Here is a 19,877-nt window from a genome sequence, read left to right as displayed (position 1 = left end):
TGCCTGTGTCTCTTGTGAATACTGACATCATTAAAATTTTAAGGATCACGCTAAATTGAAAGAATAGCAGCAGCATCAATGTATTTGTCGTGACTGTTCAAGCTTTTCTCATCCTTTTTGGATGAAGTGAAGTTATTATAATTAGCTATTAGGCTCTATTTGTTTTGGTTTTGTTTTTGAGATGAAATCACAAGTAAGATGTATTGAGTCTTATGATAGCTCATCTTAGAGCTGACAACTCTGTTAAGAGCTCTAAAAATGTTTTTCTTGCTCTTCAAATCATCGGTATAGAACCTTTTGGCTCTGAAAATTTCAAGCCATTTTAATGAAGTGTGTGTGTGTGTTAGCAGATTAACATATATTTCATTTTTCTTCCTTTAACAGAAAGAGATTCAGGCCATGAGCCAGTGCCACCACCCCAACATTGTGTCTTATTACACCTCCTTTGTGGTAAAGGATGAGCTGTGGCTGGTTATGAAGCTGCTCAGTGGCGGTAAGTGATGCTCCCCCCCCTTATTTATAATCTGTCAACACCTATCAATTTAAATATTTTGATTCCCCTCGGGCAATTATATGTAATCTTGTTCTAGAAAGAAATTACTGTCTGAGAGGAAGATGCAAAGGATCCATTTGTTTGTCCTGCCCACTTAAGTTATGTTATCGGGGTCCACAATTCTTTGGCAAGAGTGTGAGTGTTAGGAAAGCTGGGCTTCTTGCTGTCGGTGATGTTAACTGTGATTGTGGGGAATGTGACAACACTGATCCTCATTGTGTCCCCTGTGAGCTGCAGTTCTTTCCGGGCTTTAATTCAGTACAGTGCTGGAGCTAATGACAGAGCAGAGGTAATAACAACCCACAGGCTGGCGTCATGGCATCCATGTGGCAGTGCTGCAATTAACTAGTGAGAGGAGCGTGAAGAGGAGGCCACCATGGAAGAAGAAAACCTCAGAATACAACTGTTACATCTGGAACTGATTATATTGTTCAGGTTTAATTTCATCAACAACATGTATTTGGGCTTTTCCATCAGGGCTGTGAGGTAGTCGAGATTTTACCTTGGACCTTGCAGAGACAGAAAAGGCATCCAGAGAAATGTGTTTTCTGCCAAACTTTTGTCATCTATGAGAGTAATGAGAGTGATGGTGATTTGTTTACAGTGATGCAGAGACCACTCATCTGCCTCTTCAACCTGCTTTCCATCTCAAACACTTAGCTGTTCAAGCACAAATGTACACAAACACACTAACATACTAAACATTTACACTCCCTTGGTACTCCAGTCCCCCTGTGTAAACAGCGTCCCACTGTAACGGATAGTGCCCAGGTGGCGTGCTTGGCGCACTCAGATACTCGAGTCAGGAGTCCCTTGGCAGCCGTCTTGCAGCTGTGCCCAGAGCACTGTGCCCGCCAAGCGACGCTTAAGCAAACGGCCAGCTTCACAGCAGGAGCAGACACCACTCAAGATGGGCTCTCTCGTTCCCCTTATCCCAGTTTAACAGAAGGCCTTGATGTTGGGTTTTATTGTGCAGAGTAATTAAATGATGGCCATGGCGACGTCTGCCATGGAGACGGACCTGAAATGAGGTCGAGTGTATAGACCATCACTCCACAGGCAGAGCATACCAGCCCAGAGGAAGGCAAGCTTCTGTCTGCAGCTGCTGTGGCTTGATGGAGCGTAAGAAACCCTCCACCCTACAGCTCCACCCTGATTTCTTTCTTATGCTTCTGGAAGATAAACACTGGACATGTTTTGGATATTTTTTTAAAGACATTTTAAACAGTTTTTGGCTAAAAAGTCAAGTTCGTCAGGTGTCATTGCTAGTAGAGAAAAATGTTGTTTTACATACTGCAGCACCTATTCACACTTTCAGACATAATTTATGTTTTCTGAAACTATAACATTAAGAATAAGATGATTTCTGACTATTGCTTATGTTGACTAACACAAAAGGAACTCTAAACTGAGGGTACTTTTAGCTATGGAATAACTTGGTTACTTTAACTATCTTACAGTTAGAATTATAATGGTGTGAGACTGATAATACAGACAAATGTAATCAGCCTCTCAAGTGAGTCTCTTATCCTGCTGACAAACTCCACGGTCCCCTTCTTGGACTGCAGGTGGTGATTATAGTTTTTGTTCTCTGCAGCGTCAGGCAGCAGAGCCCATGAACCAGTTCTCCACCTGTGCAGTTTCTGATTAGTGCTGCCTGGCTGTCCGTACTAGTGCCCGACCACATTAACAGACACTAAAGTTTGTCTGACTACAGGAGAGGATGCTGTCTGAACAAGCAGCTGAATAATATTGAGGACCTCTTTGATAGGAGCTTGGCCAATAAGGCAATAACTTAAACCAGAAAGAGCTGGGCCTAGCTGGTTAGCTTAACTTTATTCATGTGTGTCTCTTAGGTAGGTGAAAATGAAAATGCAGAACATCTGGGACTGAATGCCTTTGGAAAATCTGTGTATGGGAAAAGGGTACTGGAAACTATAAGAGACCTGTTGAAGTGGACACTAATCTCAGTAAGTTGTCGAGATCATAGACGGTGATTTGGAGAATGTAAAAGCCAACGAGCACAGAAGCAGAAAAAATTAGATCACTAAAAGTAGTTTGTAAATTGAAGTCAGTTCTTAGAAACCTTTAGAACCTTTTGAATGCCAAGTGTCTGACTTGGCATGTTCAAGTGCCATTTAGGGGTTTTCTACTCCTAACTGGCAACACGCCTGAGGACTAGCATGTGCTACTGGGATAAGAGTGGCACGCTGTTAGCCACCTTTTGATAAGTAGTAAGTTGGTGATGATGCTTCTTTAGTATATGTGCCACAGTGTTGTAGATTTAATGTTCCCTTTAATGTATTTGAGGTCTAACCCTAACACGGGACGGATCTCTTATCTGACTCTCCCATTCAAGGCTTAACTTGCAGAGTTGAGTTTCAAAGTAGGTGCGCTGCAGGCATAGTTTTTCAGGAAATTCCTGTTCTGAATGTGACATGTGAAGGACTGTTTCATTACAGCGTCGCTTAAGCTGTCACTGACTCAACTCTCAACGAAGATACATCTTCGGAAACCCACAGGGATGGAGTGAGTCGTGCCAAAGCAAGAAAAGGAATGCGTTTCCAGATCAAACGGCAACTTTTCCCGGCCAACTGTACCTGCGCTGCTGCTGAGCTCAATGCACTGCCACCCAAAGTAGAGCCCGGCTGACAGCAGATATGATTGAATTTAGCACATGAAAAAGCTCTGCCGAGTTCGGAGCCGGTGGATTTCTCAGATCGTAGTGTGGTCCTCAGCTGCTGCTAAAAGCTGATGGGGAGCTTTTCGAGGCGTCTCCAGGTTCACGTAGAGAAGACTATGAAATCCAACCCTCCTAAAATTTTGCATCTTATTAAAAGTTTCTGACAGGCTTCTTTCAGTCTGAACCAGTAACCATATTTTTACACCACCCTTGCCTTGCTGCAACCCCTCCCATATGCTGTCGTCACTTTCTTCCTCCAACTTTACTTGGCATTCCCCATTGGCCTTTAGCACAGTTGGCAACAGCTCTCACTTCCCCATACCCCTCCTCCCCCTTTTTTACTCTCTCATCCTCTCTAGATCTCAAAGTTCCTGCTCTGATCATAAGAATAGTCTGCAAAGGTGACGTTCATAGATAAAGCAGAGAAATGGAAAAGTGCTGCCGCTTAGTCACTAAAAATGTGCATGAATGTAATTGAAATAATTATTTTTGCAGTGTTTATATTCTCCACAGTGCACTCCACTGTGAAGGCTTAATTTATTCCATGTGATTTGTAAGAACTCGTCCTCTGGATTTCTAACCTATCAGGTGTCTTTCCCATGCAGAATGAACCTTTGGACTGTTAACCTGTCAGTCATTGTCAGTTTGCTAAAACAACCTAATGAGGCATGAAGAGTTCAATCAGATGAATCTGAAAGAGGCTGACAAGGCTGGCATTTAGTAATCCTCCAAAGCCTGCATCATGCTGTGTGTGTTTGCACTTGCGGGACCTTTTCCTCGGGCCACTTTAGTTTAAAAGAGACTTGTCAGCAGCCTTGCCAGGCAGTGGGATTCTTGCACAATTCATGAGATCACAATCACAAGAGATTCAATCTCTCCAGATTTCAAGCTATTCACTTGTAGCCAAGCAGTCAGTTACTCACCAAGCAGTGTTCCATGAGAAACTACTGGCCAACACCTGAAACATGCAGCTCTGAGCATGTTATAAGTGAGATATAATAGCTGGTTTGTCCAGTCACTTGCCAAGCAGTTCTGTGAACGTGCTTTCCTGCAAGAATCTTTTTTTAGGTGCAAGTTTTCTTTACAAAAACAGCAACAGTTGCCTAAAGAGATGCGATCAGCGCGGACAGTCGCACAGACGGTGCTCGAGGCCCTTGCGACCGATCAGTTTAAAGTTAGCCCACTGTATGGAGTGATAGAGAACTCGTACAATCATCCAACCACCTGTCAAGTATTGTTTTGAATGTATGTGGTGGTTTTTCTTTCCTCTGTAAAAAACCATCAGGTACCATAGGAGATTATTGATATTTGACATCTTTAACAAATAAATTAGATCAGCTGAAGTAAATGGACCGCTACTTATAAATTGCTTTTCTACTGTAACTGCACTCAAAGCACTTTTTTACTACAGCCCAATCAAATGCACTCATCCTCATACAAGTGCTTTTTTAAATACTTAAGTGCTTTGTCTAACATTTGCACACACATTCGCACAGGGGGTAACCAGCTTGCCCAGGAATACTTCAACAAGCAGACTGGGGAATTGATCCTTTGGATTGGTAGACCCTCCCACTCTACCTACTGAGCCTCAACAGCCCTGTTAGTGGACTTTAGAGGTTCTGGTCGGTGTGTGTCCTGAAATAAAGACTTTTAGTAATGATCTTTTAATCTACCTCTTGGCAAGAAAGTGAAATACTACATTGCCTTATAATAAAGTGATGCTTTTATTTAATAGTATAAAGATCAAGTGGAGTCATGACTTTTCAAATTCTCTTGCGTAAAAAGCCTGTAAGGTCTGCCACATTAGCTTCATAATCATCCTATTATTCATCTGCTAGCTCATTTGGACTACATAACCCCTGATTTGGATTTGGCTCTGTTCACCTAGCCTCCTTTTCCGCAAAGCTTCCCTCATTGTCAGCTGTCACCTCTTTCCTTCTCTCCTCCATCGAGCCATTTCACATATGGAGATGGAAAACAGACTGAGCAGAAGCTCTGCGAGAGGAAGGAAACTATCTACGAAGGAGGGGAGAAAAAATCAAACCGGCTGCCTTTTCTCAATGAGCTTCAAAGAGCCGTCACATCAGAGAAGCTGCACTCTTCTTTTACTCTCCCAGTTCACTCACATGCTCACGTACACACCTATTATTTCACACTCAAACACACATCTAGGATGCATTTCCTGCCGATCCTCATGTGTTTTTTTCCCTTGAATTTTCGTTGTTTCATTCCCTCAGCGCTGAATCACATTTTCTGCTTTGCACCGTCACTGCGCGATAAACCCGTTGAACTCATCGCCTCTCCCTCGCTCCCCTCTTCCTCTGCCTTTCTGTCTCTCTGTGTATGACTCTGTAATAACACTGTCTAGTCTCAGGTGGCCCATCATCCTCGGCTCCTCTGGGGTAATGCAGCGAGTGCTCGACTAAGTGCCGCAGGCGAAGACATCCTGAAATGATTGAGCAAATAAATATCTTTGCACCTCTAGTCTGGCATTGTTTGTTAAAACACAATCAATTTAACCTGGAATTGTCATGAGCCGTCGCCAGACCTTAAAGGGACCTTTTTCCAGCTTCTGTTTTAGAGTTTCAGGGACAGATGCACAGTGTGGCTGTGTGACGTTTGTGTCTCGCTGCAGCACAATAAAGGTTGTCAGGCAAGTGGCTTTCTTTTCGCTTCTCTGCTTTGTTACCACTCACCAGTGTCGCCCAATTTTCTGTCACACAGAATGCAAATAACTCGACCTCTTTTCAGAGAGGTATTTGGTTTTTTTTGTGTGTTTTTTCTTTTTTTATTTTGTGGAAAGCTGCACAAAGGAGCTTGTATACTGACAGCAGTCAGTTATAGCACTCTTTTATGTAACAGGAGCAAAGCAGTTGGAGACACAGTGACCTGTCTTTTTTGCTCTAATCAGGGCAGGTCAGTTAACACAGCTACTCTGGTTCTCCATTCACTGAAGACAAAAACAACTGTTTGACTCGTACCCTCAAATGATGACATATCCCCCCCCCCCATGTGGATTTTGATCCATTTCCAATGCATTCACGTCAGGTTGTGCTTAGTTTTGTCCCCTTTCATATAAGATCAATAATCAAGACTCAAATCACTGAGCTGTGCTGAAATTGATCTTGAAATGTTCCGTAATTACTTGCATCTCTGAAAATATTCTCTGCATATTTTCTGCACATGCTGTACATATGGTGTTTACTTATTGTGATTTGCTGGCCTTTTTTCCAGCACCAATGTGGGGCCGTATTTAGTTGTACTGTTGTACAAAGTATGACTGTGCTATGGCAATAAATAGTTAAAGTTATAATGTGATACTTTACACTTTCATCAGAAATTCAAGCGTAGCTGCTGTTTTCTTATTTGATCTTAAAAATCCTAGCACAGTAGGGATTCTTCTAAAGGTTGGGCTTACCCTTTGGTTATTAATGTTCTGGCTTGTTCCAGTCCCCCTCCATTTCCCCATCTATTGTTTGTTTTGCCATTGCCAAATTAAAAGGTCATGGAGCTGTTTATGGTTAAAGTGCTCTATTTTAACAAAGCTGAATGATTTGTTTTTTCCTTTAATTAAATCAGTTTTACTGGAGCCGGGAGAAAGATCCTTGTGTACCCCAAAATCTAATTTGTCCAAACAATGTAAGATTATACTTTGAGTTATCTTGACTGAATGTCTGCCAATCCATGAGGAAGTATGTGTTTTCATAAAAAGGATTTGGTTTGGAGTAGACTTAACAAATGGTACACGCTGGCCTGCGATGACTCTGGATCATCATTTACAACGAGAAACGATTTTTCTGACCAGTCTGAACATTGTTGAAAACTGATTGTTAGCAGTAAAGTAAAATGAAGAGTTGCAATGTTTTTGCTTTCCAGGCTCAGTGCTGGATGTGATCAAGCATATCATCTCACGAGGGGAGCACAAGACCGGCGTCCTGGATGAGGCCAGCATAGCCACAGTGTTGAGAGATGTTCTTGAGGGCCTGGAGTACCTACACAAGAACGGACAGATCCACAGGTAACCAGGCCTGTTGTGCTTGAGGGTTTATTGAGCAGAAACACAGCCCCTGATATTCTCTCCTCTGTCGCTAATAGTGTCATGCTAATAATATGCCTGCTTTGCTACCCTAGGACATTATGTTTTTATGCTGGGCAGTTTGTATTTGTATTGAAGCATATGTGTGAATATGTGTGTAACTGCAACATTAAATCACATCATACTGTCTGCATAGAAGAGATTCCTGTATAAATTTATGGTAGGCCACCAAAACTTGATGTTTTTGACATGCAGATTTAATTATTAGTCCTTAATATTAATGAATACATAAATCAAGCTCAGACGTCTTTCCTTAAAAGCCATGGTAATGGCTGCTCTTACTGGGCTCATTAAAGGTTTTTATAATGGACTATATCAATCACACATGTGTAGTAGAGCTGTTCTGGTTTAAGTTTCTTAAAGAAACAGAAAAACAAACGTAATAAAAAAACAGGCCTAAACTTTGACTTAAAGTATATTAATAAAATTTTAAACAGCCATAGCTGAATTTTGTGTGAGATGATTAAGGGGGTTAAAATATTAATAAAAAAAAATTAAGGTTGTGCAAATCTGGTAATTGAACTCAATGAAGTCATTTCTCATAATATAACAATATTGCTAGAGCCTGCTATCCTCGTGCTTTTTGTTTTTTAAACCACAAGTGGCACAAGTTTATGCCCCTTCTCCATCATCATGGATTTCCAAGCTAATGGGCTGTTCAGAGTCTTTGTACACTGCACTGTCTGAGGTAGCTAGGAAGAGAAAACTTAAACTTGCAAATGCTAGTTCTGTTTCCATAAACACGCAGATGGTAACTGATCTCAGAGCATGCTAGTCTTCCCATCGATCTTCCATCAAAGACCAGAGGTTTATCCACAAGGGGCATGAATAAAGAACCAGAAAAAGCTGGTGACATCACAGCTTGCCCAGCTCCAGCCTTTGTAAATCGGACACTGCCATGAAAATGACACATGCTACAGATTCCAGGGGCTCATACTCAAATAGTTAAATTAATAGCCACCAACTGATATAAATACAGATATAAATATAAAAAATATATTTATATCTACATTGATTAAATAGTTTGTTAAAGGTTGCAGCCACCTGCTGGTTGAACCTTCTGTTTTGAGGGGCAGCCAATCAGGAGAAAGTTTTCTAAGTATGGCATATGAGTTGAAATGGTTTCTTTCCCACAGGATAAACAGATATGCTACAATAAGGTCCAGTGCTTTAAGATAAAGAATCATTTTGAACTTGCTTGATTTTGTTTTAAGAAAATGATATGTTAGTGGTTTGTATCAGATTAGTCATCAGATGAGGCATTTGACTGCGCACTAGTAATGGACACATTCACTTCTGAAGGTCAGGGTCATTGTTATGTATATTGTGACGTGGCAATACTTCACCAGTGGGATGCAACAAATGGGGGGGGAAGCAGCAATGATTGCTTTGTGGCTTACCACTTAAGAATGATTGTGAATGAAAATCAGTCTGTTCAATTTAGATGTATCATCTTAGTTTAAAAACTGTGAAGGCGTAATCACTGTGTTTTTAATAGGTGCTGAAAAGCATCTGAAAGCAGACTCACAGCTTTCACAGGCTAATGATGATAAAGAGTTTCTCTATGAATATGCAAGTTAAATGTGTCAATGACAGATTTGCATGCCACAGGAAATACCAAAAGCTCCCCTTTAAGCCAGTTCAAGACCTAGCTAAGTCCCTGCACTCAGGCTGTTATAATGAACTCTAAGCCACCATAATATTTCCTACGTATGTAATATTCATTGCTCACTTATTCACACTCCTCTGTTCTCCCACCGGCATTCGCTTAGCCTTGGTCAGGCTACGTGCGTAAATAATGCATAGCTTTTTGCCATGGATAAGTGCTCAGCAGTAATCAGAGTAGAATGCCAATGAGAAACGGAGAGAGGCTTGTTCGACCATGAGCTCGGATGAGGAATGTATTGTCAACACCTGTGTAGCTGAACTAATAGACAATGATATCATCAGCTCATTAAGCTGCTAATTAGAAAAATACTCTGTCATATAGAAACTACAGATGGAGGTAAAAGGACTTACAATAAACACTGTTTAAATTAATGTGTTAATTAAAAGAAAACTCCACCGCAGCGGTGCCTCTGCTGCAGGATGCAAGTGTCAACTTTCAGCATAATCTGACAGGGTTATCAGTCAGTGCCAGAGAGGGGAAAATGTTTTTGCCTTTTTTACTGGTGTCTGTTGGAAGGAGACAATATAGAATCGCGACTAGATCGTTAATCCTCCACGTCACTCCAGCCCTGGACTGCAAGGTGTGATTTGTGAGAATGAAAATGTAACGTAACTCCAGCGTTGAAAGTTCTTGACGTGAAGAGAGTAAAGGGTGACGAGTTGACGAGCGCTTGCTGATGTAAATATCCACATACGGCCCTGTTTTCACCCCGTGTAAGCTGGATCATATGAGTCGGAGCCTCGGGGCAGGGGTGAGGAAAGAGTCAAGGGGCTGAGGCTTTATGAGACAGGAGGGGAAAACAGAAAGTGTCACATGATACGTTCCATGCAGGCCAGGACTGCAGGAAAGCAATTAGAGTCTTACGACCTGAGCTGTGGGCTGAAGCGGAGACATTTATCACAAGACGGTGAATTGCTTCACCTTCTCATTCACAGCAGTCTGAAAAGTCCCTGATTCAAAGGTGACACTTGTCCTCTAATTTTAACAGCATTCAGTCACCAAACACATAAGAGAAGAATAAAACTTGTGCTTGACTTTTTTCCAAGTTGATTTGTTGGAGTTCAGTAGCTAAAGCCTCCTGGGCAGCAGCGATCTTACTGTTGTGGTGAGCTCTTGGTGTTACGCATCTCTTAAACTTCACTAATGAGGTACATGAGAGGGCTTTGCCGAGCAAATGACTCACTGCGTGGTTTGGGTATGATCAAGTCATGGTGGTCTCTGGTTTGATTTCAAATACAATGTGAAATTCAGGGATATGGAAACGCCAATTAAAGTGGATGCAGAAGAAAAATCATTTTGTTGGGATGATGGTATTCTGGAAAGAGGGGAGGATGGAAAAATCTGCAGAAGACCCACAAGGCACCTAATAAACCTTCTTTTTACTGCCCTGTTAGGGCCACTGTGTGCCTGGCACCGGGATGTAATGTCATAGGAGGTGACCTGGTGGAGATGCAAGGTGCACAGTCTGCCAGATGAGAATGATAAATCTTCTTGACAGTTTCATACCATGGCTGTTCCCACCTGACTATTGCCCGGCTATAATTTCAGCAGGTCATAAATGTGAAAACACCACATGTATCTTGTTCACCATTTAGTATCTTTTGCTCAGATAACACCTTTTAAATTCTGGAAACATTTTAGAATTTGGTTACACTGCATATAAGGGGGCGAAACACTCTACTGAACATATGTCTCGATAACTCTAAGAGTTCATTTTTTTTTCTCTTTAAATTTACTCCCCCCACCCCATATCTGCTCCAGTATTTCTTTGAACTTGCATGGTGCATTGTGTCACCAGCTCCTCTCTCCTCCTCCTCCTCCTCCTTTTCCTTTCCTGTGAATCTTAATGACTGGCCACACTCTGCAGCCCCTTTTCTCAGAGCATCACAATCTACTGCAGTGAACCACAGCCTACACAGTTCCTGAATGAATGCAGGAGGTTCAATTAGATCGTCTTCATCACGCTTTGTGAATGATGGAGAGCTTCACGTGTTTTTCTTTCACAGCAGAGCGTGTTATAAGTGAAAATCCTCATACAAAATTATTTTCGAGGGATTATTTGTTTTCGGTCAATTTCAACACGCTGAACAGGAGCATGTCACGACTGCAGTGGTGATGATGATGTCATATATGGAAATGTAGATGCTGAAGTCACTCTGAGGACATGAGAGAATCATTGCTAACATTACGGTTTCTTTATAAAAGAAGCATTAAAGTTAGGACTGATGTACCTTGAAAAGAAGCTGTTTTGAGAAACAAAGAGTATTTGTCCATTGGTATCAATACATCAACAGTGTTTTTTTTGTTTCATTTTTTCCCCTGTTTGAAATACCTAAGCAGCTGTATAATATTACAGTCACACAAGGAAAAACAGTGGTTAGTGGTTGGAGAGCTAAATTATTGCAATCATGTGTAATAAACGTGCAGTCTCCTTGCCTTTTGAAATTGTTGCTTTGAAGACAGGGACCAGGTCTGCGATCAGTAACGGTCAGTTGTTGTCTTCAAAGTGACTTTGGTGCATCAATACTGCGATAAACTGGCACTAACACTGACTCAATCTGCTCTTAATTTGCAGTTGAATGTGTTGAAATTGGGAAATTACATGCAATCTGTTTGTGATTAACTATGATAAATTGCAAATTTGTTGTTGTCTGCATGCAGAGAAATCCACATTAACTCCTTACATTCAACCAGAACCTCACAGATTTAAGACAAATTCAAAAATTCTGCAAAATGACATTGCATGGCAAGGCATGGTTGCCCTTGTTTTTATGTAATAACTGGTTGCCACCTGGTTTTATTGAGTCGAGTCCCCTGTTGTAAAGAGACACAATGCAGACGAGTTTGATTCACTGGGACATAATGACTCAGATTGCAACTTCTTGCGGCCCTCAAGTACTTCTTTAAAATTTTCCAATCCTCCAATTTTGAACCCTGATAACTTTTTTCCCTTGTTGCCTCCAGCAGGTTGAAATTTTAATGTCCAGTGAAATGTCAAAACAGTTAGGCGACGTTAATGGCTACATATAATTTAATGTCACGTGGAAAGAACCATTTAAAAAAAAAAAAACTGCTTAAAAACCCACCTTATTTTAATATAAGGAAGTACAAATATAGTTTTTGAACTAAACACCTCTGTTTTGCTTCTTAGGTCAGTCCTGTCTGCTTTAGCTGTAGTCTGTTTTTTAACTCAGATTAGCAAATGTAGCATGCCAATGCAACAGTCAGCATTGCTAGCACCAACATATTTGACTTGTAGCTGTGAACATGTTAGCTTACCAGTGTTTGTATTTTGCTCAGAAGACTATTGTGCCCAAACTACTGGCTGTACACTCTTAGGCTTAGACTTTAATACTAAAAAGAACCTACTAAGATGGCTAGAATAAATGCTGAATCACAAGCATGAAAAGACACGACTGGACCTTCAGAGAAAGACGGTGACTGTGCAAATGAGGAGAGGTAATCTGAGGATACCTCCAAACCTTCCTTTTAGCTTAGTTGGTCCACTCAGCACCACCTTTCCAGTCCTGTTTTAAATAGCAACATCTAACTATCAGACGTAAAATATTCCTATCCTAATTTCTGAAGTAAAAATGGTCGTCTAAGAAAAAGTAACAAGTGCGGGGAACTATGAGATACTGTGACCTGATGTCACCGAGCTGTTATGTCAGGGCGGCGAAGTGACAGCGGGACAAGCTGGAGAACCACGAGCTCAGACACTTGTATGACAGAAGACATTTCTAACAGTCTGTCTCAAAGCCAGTAGCAAACGCTGTCATGTTCACTTCTCATCCACCCTTTCTGTTCCTCTGCATCTGTGTCCCTACAGTGACTGTTACATAATTGGGCTCCCCTAGATATAAATTCACATTAAAGTATTGAGCACAATCAGCTCTTTCTGCCTCAGCTGTAGCTTAGAGAAGACATTGGTGCAACCAGCATGCTTAGTATCCCAGCCTGCTTCTCGAGAGCTGTTTAATCCATAAAGTCATTTAGCCCTGAAGTAGGGATCCCCATCTTTAACATTCCTAATGTCCTAATATTGTCACGTTCGCTGCCTTCCTTCCCTCTGGTACTCAGCATTTACCCACTCCCTGTCACTACAACATCTTTTGGCTGTGTGGTGTTTTCAGTGAAGCACTCTCACTGAAAGTGGCCTCTACACTCAAGTATTCATCAGCATTTGAACCAAAAATCTAAAGCGTGGCCTACAAACTCTTGGCTCCCTTATGCATGCTTTCTTGGGTAAAACTGTGCACCGAGCTTGTAGCTGCAGGAGAAAAGGCCTGAAGCCAAACTGCCTTCTCTAGTTCCTTGAGTAGTTTTTGATAAACTGGAACCTCTGGACAAATCGGAAAATCTAAAGGTGTAAACGTGCTTCAGCACTCGTCTTGTCTGACTATCTTTCATCAAGAATCATAAGAATCTGTGCAAACACCACATTTCTCTCTGCAGCATTTTCCCCTCCACATATTTGGTATTTGGCTTGTTCTTTTACAGTCTTTCTGGATTGAATTATATTCCTAATTAAGTGGTGAAGAGAGCCTTTGTTTCTTGGAAGCTGTGTCATTCTCATCTCAAACACTGTGCTCTGAAGCCTATTCTATTTTTACATTCATTCAGATGCATTTTAGTTTGCAGGCTGGATCCTACAGCATTCGATTTCCAGGCTTTTTACTGCACTGCCTCCATCTGGTAGCAACATAAACTGCTCCGTGACTCCGATTCTGTCTCCTTTGAATCGTTTGTCTGCTTGCCGATGCAATTTAAAGTGCAGTCTTGGGGCTATTTCTGGAAAGCAAATCTTTCGGGTGTAGTAATCTGTACTTGGCATTCTGTGAGCTTTTAGTGTTACAGTGTTAAAATGTACATTGATTTCCTGAGAGGCTGGACAGCACAGAGCACTAGCTGTGGTCCTCAGTGACACTGCTGCTATCCTTTATTTATTTTTATTTATTTTTTTTATATCCTCGCCTTTCGCTTGACCCTTCGTCATTATCTCTGTTGCTATGACAACTCTGTGTCTGGCTGGTGAGGTGGCAGTATTCGTTCTGTGTGGCAGACAGGCAGTCAGGCAGCCGTCCCTGCTGAATCCTCTTATCGCCACCAGGGGAGGCTGAGCAGGGATGAACAAATTAACCACAGACTGTGTCTGTAATGAAGTCTCTCAACAAAAGAAATGGTGCTAAAATTATAAGTTGCTTGATGATGCCTCCTACAAATTGTAAGTGCTTTTGAACTGAAAGAATTCCTCAATACTCAAATTATTCAGACTTTAAATGTCTTTGCATTTTTGATGTGACAGCTGTGTGAGAAATGTTCGTTTCATATACAAATTCTTGTCTTGTCTTCGCAGAGATCTTAAGGCTGGAAACATTCTCCTCGGGGATGATGGTTCAGTGCAGATTGCAGGTATTTACCCAGAAGGCAACAGCGCCTTTCCTCTGCTGTCATTAGTGATTGGAGTTAATGTGCCGCAGCCTCATTTATTGCTCCCCCGTTCGACATCTGAATGTTTCTCGGTGTATTTATGCACATGAGCTGCAGTCTGTGGAGGGAAACACGCTCTCTCGACAATAACATTATTGACTCGCTGCTTTGGGCTATTTGTCTGTTTGTCTCACTTTCTTTTCATTCAGACTTTGGCGTCAGTGCCTTTCTAGCCACGGGAGGTGACATCACTCGAAATAAAGTGCGCAAGACTTTCGTGGGAACGCCATGCTGGATGGCCCCAGAGGTCATGGAGCAGGTCAGTCCTCGTCTAGGAAGGAAGTAGCCGAGTTTCTTGGAGGCACAAACGGCCAATTGCAAAGCAGATATTTTTGTTTTGACCTAATTTTAGACCGTTTTAGAAATCTGCCATTCTGCTGCACCATCACCAGTAAGGCAGGAGGAATTAAACTAGCAGATTATTATTATTATTATTATTAAACAGTCTTATCTTGCATTTTATTTTATTTTTTTTATTTTTTATTTTTTTTTCTACTGCAGTGCAGAACTAGCTGGAGCTAGTGAGGAGTCTGATGTATCTTTTGACTTGAATGAGGTGATGCGGTACAAAGTTGTAAATCACTGTGTCTTTCTTGAACAGGTGAGGGGTTATGATTTCAAAGCAGATATTTGGAGTTTTGGGATCACGGCCATTGAGCTCGCTTCAGGAGCTGCACCTTATCACAAATACCCACCGATGAAGGTACAGTTTAATATGCCTAACAAGCTAGATTATTACTATTTTACCGTAACGATGAATAGACGTGAGTCAAAGTCTTTCTCGTGTCTTTTAGGTCTTAATGCTGACACTGCAGAATGACCCTCCAAGTCTGGAGACCGGCATCACAGATAAGGAGATGGTAAAGAAATACGGCAAATCCTTCAGGAAGATGATCTCACTGTGTCTACAGAAAGACCCTGAGAAAAGGTGCTTTTATTATAATTTACTTGTATACATTTCTTTTTTAATCAAATGCAATTTTTGCTCATCTGCGGTAATTACAAAATTGATTTACAGTCTGTCAGTTTACACTGAGTAGAGCGGATTTACATGTGAAACAAAGCAACCTGTTACTGGAGTCATACTGAGCAGACTTGTTGTTCCAGCGACATTGTTTCACTAGATAAAAAACCTAGTTGTACAACATTTACAAATTTATTATTGGCAGCCGCAAAGCCGAATCAGTCAGGTTAACAGAACTAATTCAGTGTCGCTGTTCTTTTTCAGGCCAACATCATCAGAGTTGTTGAAGCATAAATTCTTTCAGAAGGCAAAGGTAGGTGTTTGAGCTGCCTCCACAACTTAGACCGAATCTTTTGCACAGTGAGTCAGCAGCATCTCTGCTTCAGGCAGCTCTCGAGGCGGTTGATGAGTAAAGGTCTGTGTCCGCTCTAGTGTTTGTGTGTGAATGGCCTCAGCTCAGACTGTGCTGTTCATGACTGGATGGATTGTTTGTTGCTCGCAAAGTTTTCAGTTGATAGAAGCAGGGGGTGTAATTGATGAGTCACAAGATGAAAATAAACCAATAACAGTTTGTGCACTTTGTGTACTTTTTCAACTTGTCAGTGTGTCTGACCCAAGCTGAGATCATTGCAGCCTTACTCTTATTATTGTTATGTTTCTAACAAAGGCAGGGATAAGCGGTCTAACGCCAGTGTATGGCTGCTCAGTACCCAAGCAGCTGGAACAACCAGAATGCTGGCTCAGCAAGTCACACAGCCCAAATACAACCTGGTTGGTTTTCTAGCTGTGATCCCTGTTCGCTGTAATTACTACAGTACCGTGAGTGGACAGAAGAGGGCAGACTTTGTCAGTCTTTTATAGCTGGTGTGCTGTTGAGCATGCAGGAACTACTTTTAAACAGCCATTTATGAATTTCTTTTCTGTTCATCTTGTTAAATGTTATTTGTTGTTATCTTGCAAACAAGGATACTTAACAAACGTGCTGTAACTTCAGTCATCAGTAAGGCATCTTATTGATTGAGGCTTAGTATGAGATTTAAAAAGACTGACTTGACTCTCAGCGTGAGACTTTGATAACTTGGCAGCAAAACGTTGCCCAGTAGAAGTCTTGAACTCATCAATGTAAAATTAGAGGCCCTTATTTTGATGACCTCAGTGGACTCGTGTGCCATGTTACACCGCACTAGTAGGCGGTTGAATCTCCTTTTGCCACCAAAACTTACTCAGTTCTTTGCAGCGTAGATTCAATAAGACAAGAAGCAGTTTAAGAGGTGTACTTAATAAAGTGTGCATATATGATTCAAATCTAGGTCAAGCTGTCATGTTTAAAGTAAAGTAACTGCCCTTTCATGTGCAGTCTGTAACCATGTCAGAAAGACGGTGGATACTTCCCAGCTTTGAATGCACAGTTGTCTTAGTGATACTTCTGGAGTACCTAATGAATTGACCAGTGAGTGTATACAAGGTCATTGGATCCAAGTGTTGCATGTTTTTAAGACGGGTGTGAAAGATTTTGAATTCAGTCCTAAATTTGACCAGAAGTCAGACCGACCAATGATAAGCTTCCGTTTGTCCTCGTCAAACATGTTTGAATAAATACAAATGTTGATGATGGTTTCTTTCTCTCCTGGCAGACACACGAGTATTTACACGAGAAGTTGCTTCAGAGGGCGCCGACAATAACGGAGAGGTCAAAAAGGGTAAGGCAGCAAAGCTTTAAACCCGCTTCTCTACTGCTATGAAGATCAGCTCAGATGTGTTACATGTGAATGCATCAGGTACGTCGAGTGCCAGGCTCCAGCGGTCGGCTGCATAAAACAGAGGACGGCGAATGGGAATGGAGCGATGACGAGCTCGATGAAGAGAGCGAAGAAGGCAAAGCAGCTGCTGCAGCCATACGGGTAAATGGAACTTCCTCCTTTTTTTTCCCCTCACATGCACATATTAACACTTTAGCTGTAGTCCACGTGTTGTGTTGTGTCCTTTGATCACTGTGCTCTGTTTAAATTGTCATTCTGTGCAGTAGCATGTTTGTCCATGTGTCTCACCTATATGTGTGTGTGTGTGTGTTCTGTCTGATGGCCAAGGAGCAGCAGGTGAAGCCTGTTAGTGCCCCCAGGCGACAAGTGCGCTTCTCCTACCCTCTCGAGCTGCCTGCACCCAGGGTTGTTCACTTGCCACCCTAATACAGATGGCATTCCCCTAACAAGGAAGGACTCTCACATGTTAGCTGGGTTAAGCCTGATGAGGGGAAAAAAAGCTGGATTATAAAGTTTATCTTTAGAGCTGTGATGAAACCGATTAGCAGGTCTCGTTTGAATAGAAAAACAAATCTGCACATAAATAAGCTGTTATCCTTGAGATAATGCTTGGTTTGTTTTTAGCTTTCTGTAACTTTACACCAGTAATTAGCAGACTGCAGGAAAACTTTACTGCTTTGTTTCTGAGCTGAAATCTGGACGTGCTGTAGATCATATGTTTGTAGAATTTGACCCACAAGTCATTCTCATCAGAATCTATTAGTCAGGATTGCAGGTCTGTCTTTAAACAGGGAAAAAAGATATATATTTCACAGGGGAGGAAACCAACTGTAGCTCTCACAGAAGTGTTAGATTTTAATTGGATTCAGAATATCAGTAGCGCTTTGCTTTTGGAGAGCATTATTTAAATCAAAGGCGTGAGAGTTACTGTTCCTGGAAGCCATCTGTATTTTTAATCTGTCTTTTTAAAGTAACTTTCTTTTGTAATTTCTACTGACCAAATCACATTTAATTAAAACAAGGCAGGTAACTTATTAGCCGTGAAAACGATCATTAAGTGCACTAATAACCATCAAGGGAATAAAACAGTGTCTACTCCTTTCTCGCTGCTTTGTAATTGGCTGCTTGATGGCAAACTGAACTTTCACTGGCTCTAAAGCTCTAAAGCTCGTTATATCTACAGACTCCATGAATTGGGGGTCAGTTATTTAAACTCTGCATATTTTTAATACCAACCTGAAAAACTCCTCTCCACAGCGATGTAATTAAAGATTGTTTGTGCTGTGCAGAGTGGCTTTGTGTGAGTCCGAACACAGAGCAAATGTGATTTCTGGCATCAGTCCAGTCCTTATCATGTCCTCCCAGTGAAGTCTGTTTGTCTTCATTTGGTCTGCAAGGCTTTTGTTTATCGCCACATATTTTTTGGAGTTGGATTAAATATGAGGTTTTCCCCTTTATTTATTCACAGGTATGCAGTTTGACTTTTAAAAACTTTTTTTTAATTAACTTATTCCGCTTCTCTGCTTTGCAAACACTAAAAAATATAACTGTGAAATATGTTACCACTCGTTTATACCTCAGTCATGTTTCAGTTTAATTTCATGAGGTTTATAGTGATGATGTAATCTTTCTGGGAAATTAAGCTGAGAGGATTTCTGTGGATAACACAGGTACAAATTAATTTATTGCTGGGTGTAGCTGTAATACAAACCGAGATAGCAAAGTGTGGACAAACTTGCCCGAATCCAGACTTTAAATCACTCTGCTCCACTGAGTGGACTGAAAGTTTTTTGTTTGTCTGGTTCAGGCAAAACGGCAGTTTCTAGGTTTAATAAGGAGTGACGGGGAAAATCAAATCCACTCTTCAGTGTCAGACTTGAGGAGTCAATAGAAGTGAGACAGAATACGTGTGTGAATGAGAAGGAGTCAGTGAAGCTGCAAGGAACAGAGAGAGAATACCTGGGATCAACAAGAGACGAGTGTCACGGGTGATTTGTGACAGACAGACAGACAGCAAGAGTGAAAGGGAAGGTTTACAAGATGGTAGTGAGACCTGCTATGATATGTGATTTGGAGGCAGTAGCACTGACAAAAAGACAGGGGGCAGAGCTGGGAGCAACCGGGATGGGCAGAATTAGAAATTAGTACATCAGAGGGATGGCTCAGGTTGAGATGAGAAGTTGAGAAGTTGGAGAGGCAAGGCTGAGATGGTTTGATGTGTGCAGAGGAGGGATAGTGGATATGCTGGACATTGCATTGGTTTTCGAAAAGAGGAAGACGACATAAGATTACAGGATGTAGTGAAAGAGGACATGCAGAAGCTTGGTGTGACGGAGGAAGATGCTAGGGATAGGGTGAGATGGAGGCAGATGTGGCAACCCCTAATGGAAGTAGACAAAAGACGACAAGCGTCAAACTGAGGAAGGATACTGAGTGCAAGGAGTTAAAAATTCTGTGTGATAGGAGGGAGGTTGATGGGTTTCTGTCAGCTTACCTAGAAAACAGAAAAGGCTGTTTTCAGTATGTCTGAGATGGGATTAAAAGTCCTACAACTCATTCCCAAAACCTTGCCTGACTAAAATTTGAACCCACCCTCTCCTTCAGTGTAGTCACTGTTGCTGTTAGTTCTGCTTACTGAAACCAGATAAATCAGCCCTTTTAG

General features: G+C 41.5%; 1 protein-coding gene across 1 annotated transcript in view; it reads left to right on the top strand.

Moving 5' to 3' along the window:
* oxsr1b (oxidative stress responsive kinase 1b) overlaps nt 1-19,877 on the top strand; it is a 43,978-nt gene that overhangs the window by 14,979 nt on the left and 9,122 nt on the right. The window contains exons 3-11 of the mRNA XM_085468309.1: nt 385-493; nt 7,113-7,254; nt 14,358-14,413; nt 14,641-14,750; nt 15,093-15,194; nt 15,286-15,419; nt 15,720-15,768; nt 17,090-17,155; nt 17,234-17,356. Of these exons, the coding sequence (XP_085324435.1) occupies nt 385-493; nt 7,113-7,254; nt 14,358-14,413; nt 14,641-14,750; nt 15,093-15,194; nt 15,286-15,419; nt 15,720-15,768; nt 17,090-17,155; nt 17,234-17,356 (891 nt within the window). The remainder of the gene's footprint in view (nt 1-384; nt 494-7,112; nt 7,255-14,357; nt 14,414-14,640; nt 14,751-15,092; nt 15,195-15,285; nt 15,420-15,719; nt 15,769-17,089; nt 17,156-17,233; nt 17,357-19,877) is intronic.

The sequence above is a fragment of the Copadichromis virginalis genome, linkage group LG9 (genome assembly GCF_057382275.1).
Source record: "Copadichromis virginalis isolate Kocher_CV1m ecotype Utaka linkage group LG9, C_Virginalis_male_GT1.1, whole genome shotgun sequence".
Taxonomy (NCBI): domain Eukaryota; kingdom Metazoa; phylum Chordata; class Actinopteri; order Cichliformes; family Cichlidae; genus Copadichromis; species Copadichromis virginalis.
The sequence above is the reverse complement of the archived record's forward strand: the minus strand, read 5'-3'. Positions and strand labels throughout refer to the sequence as shown.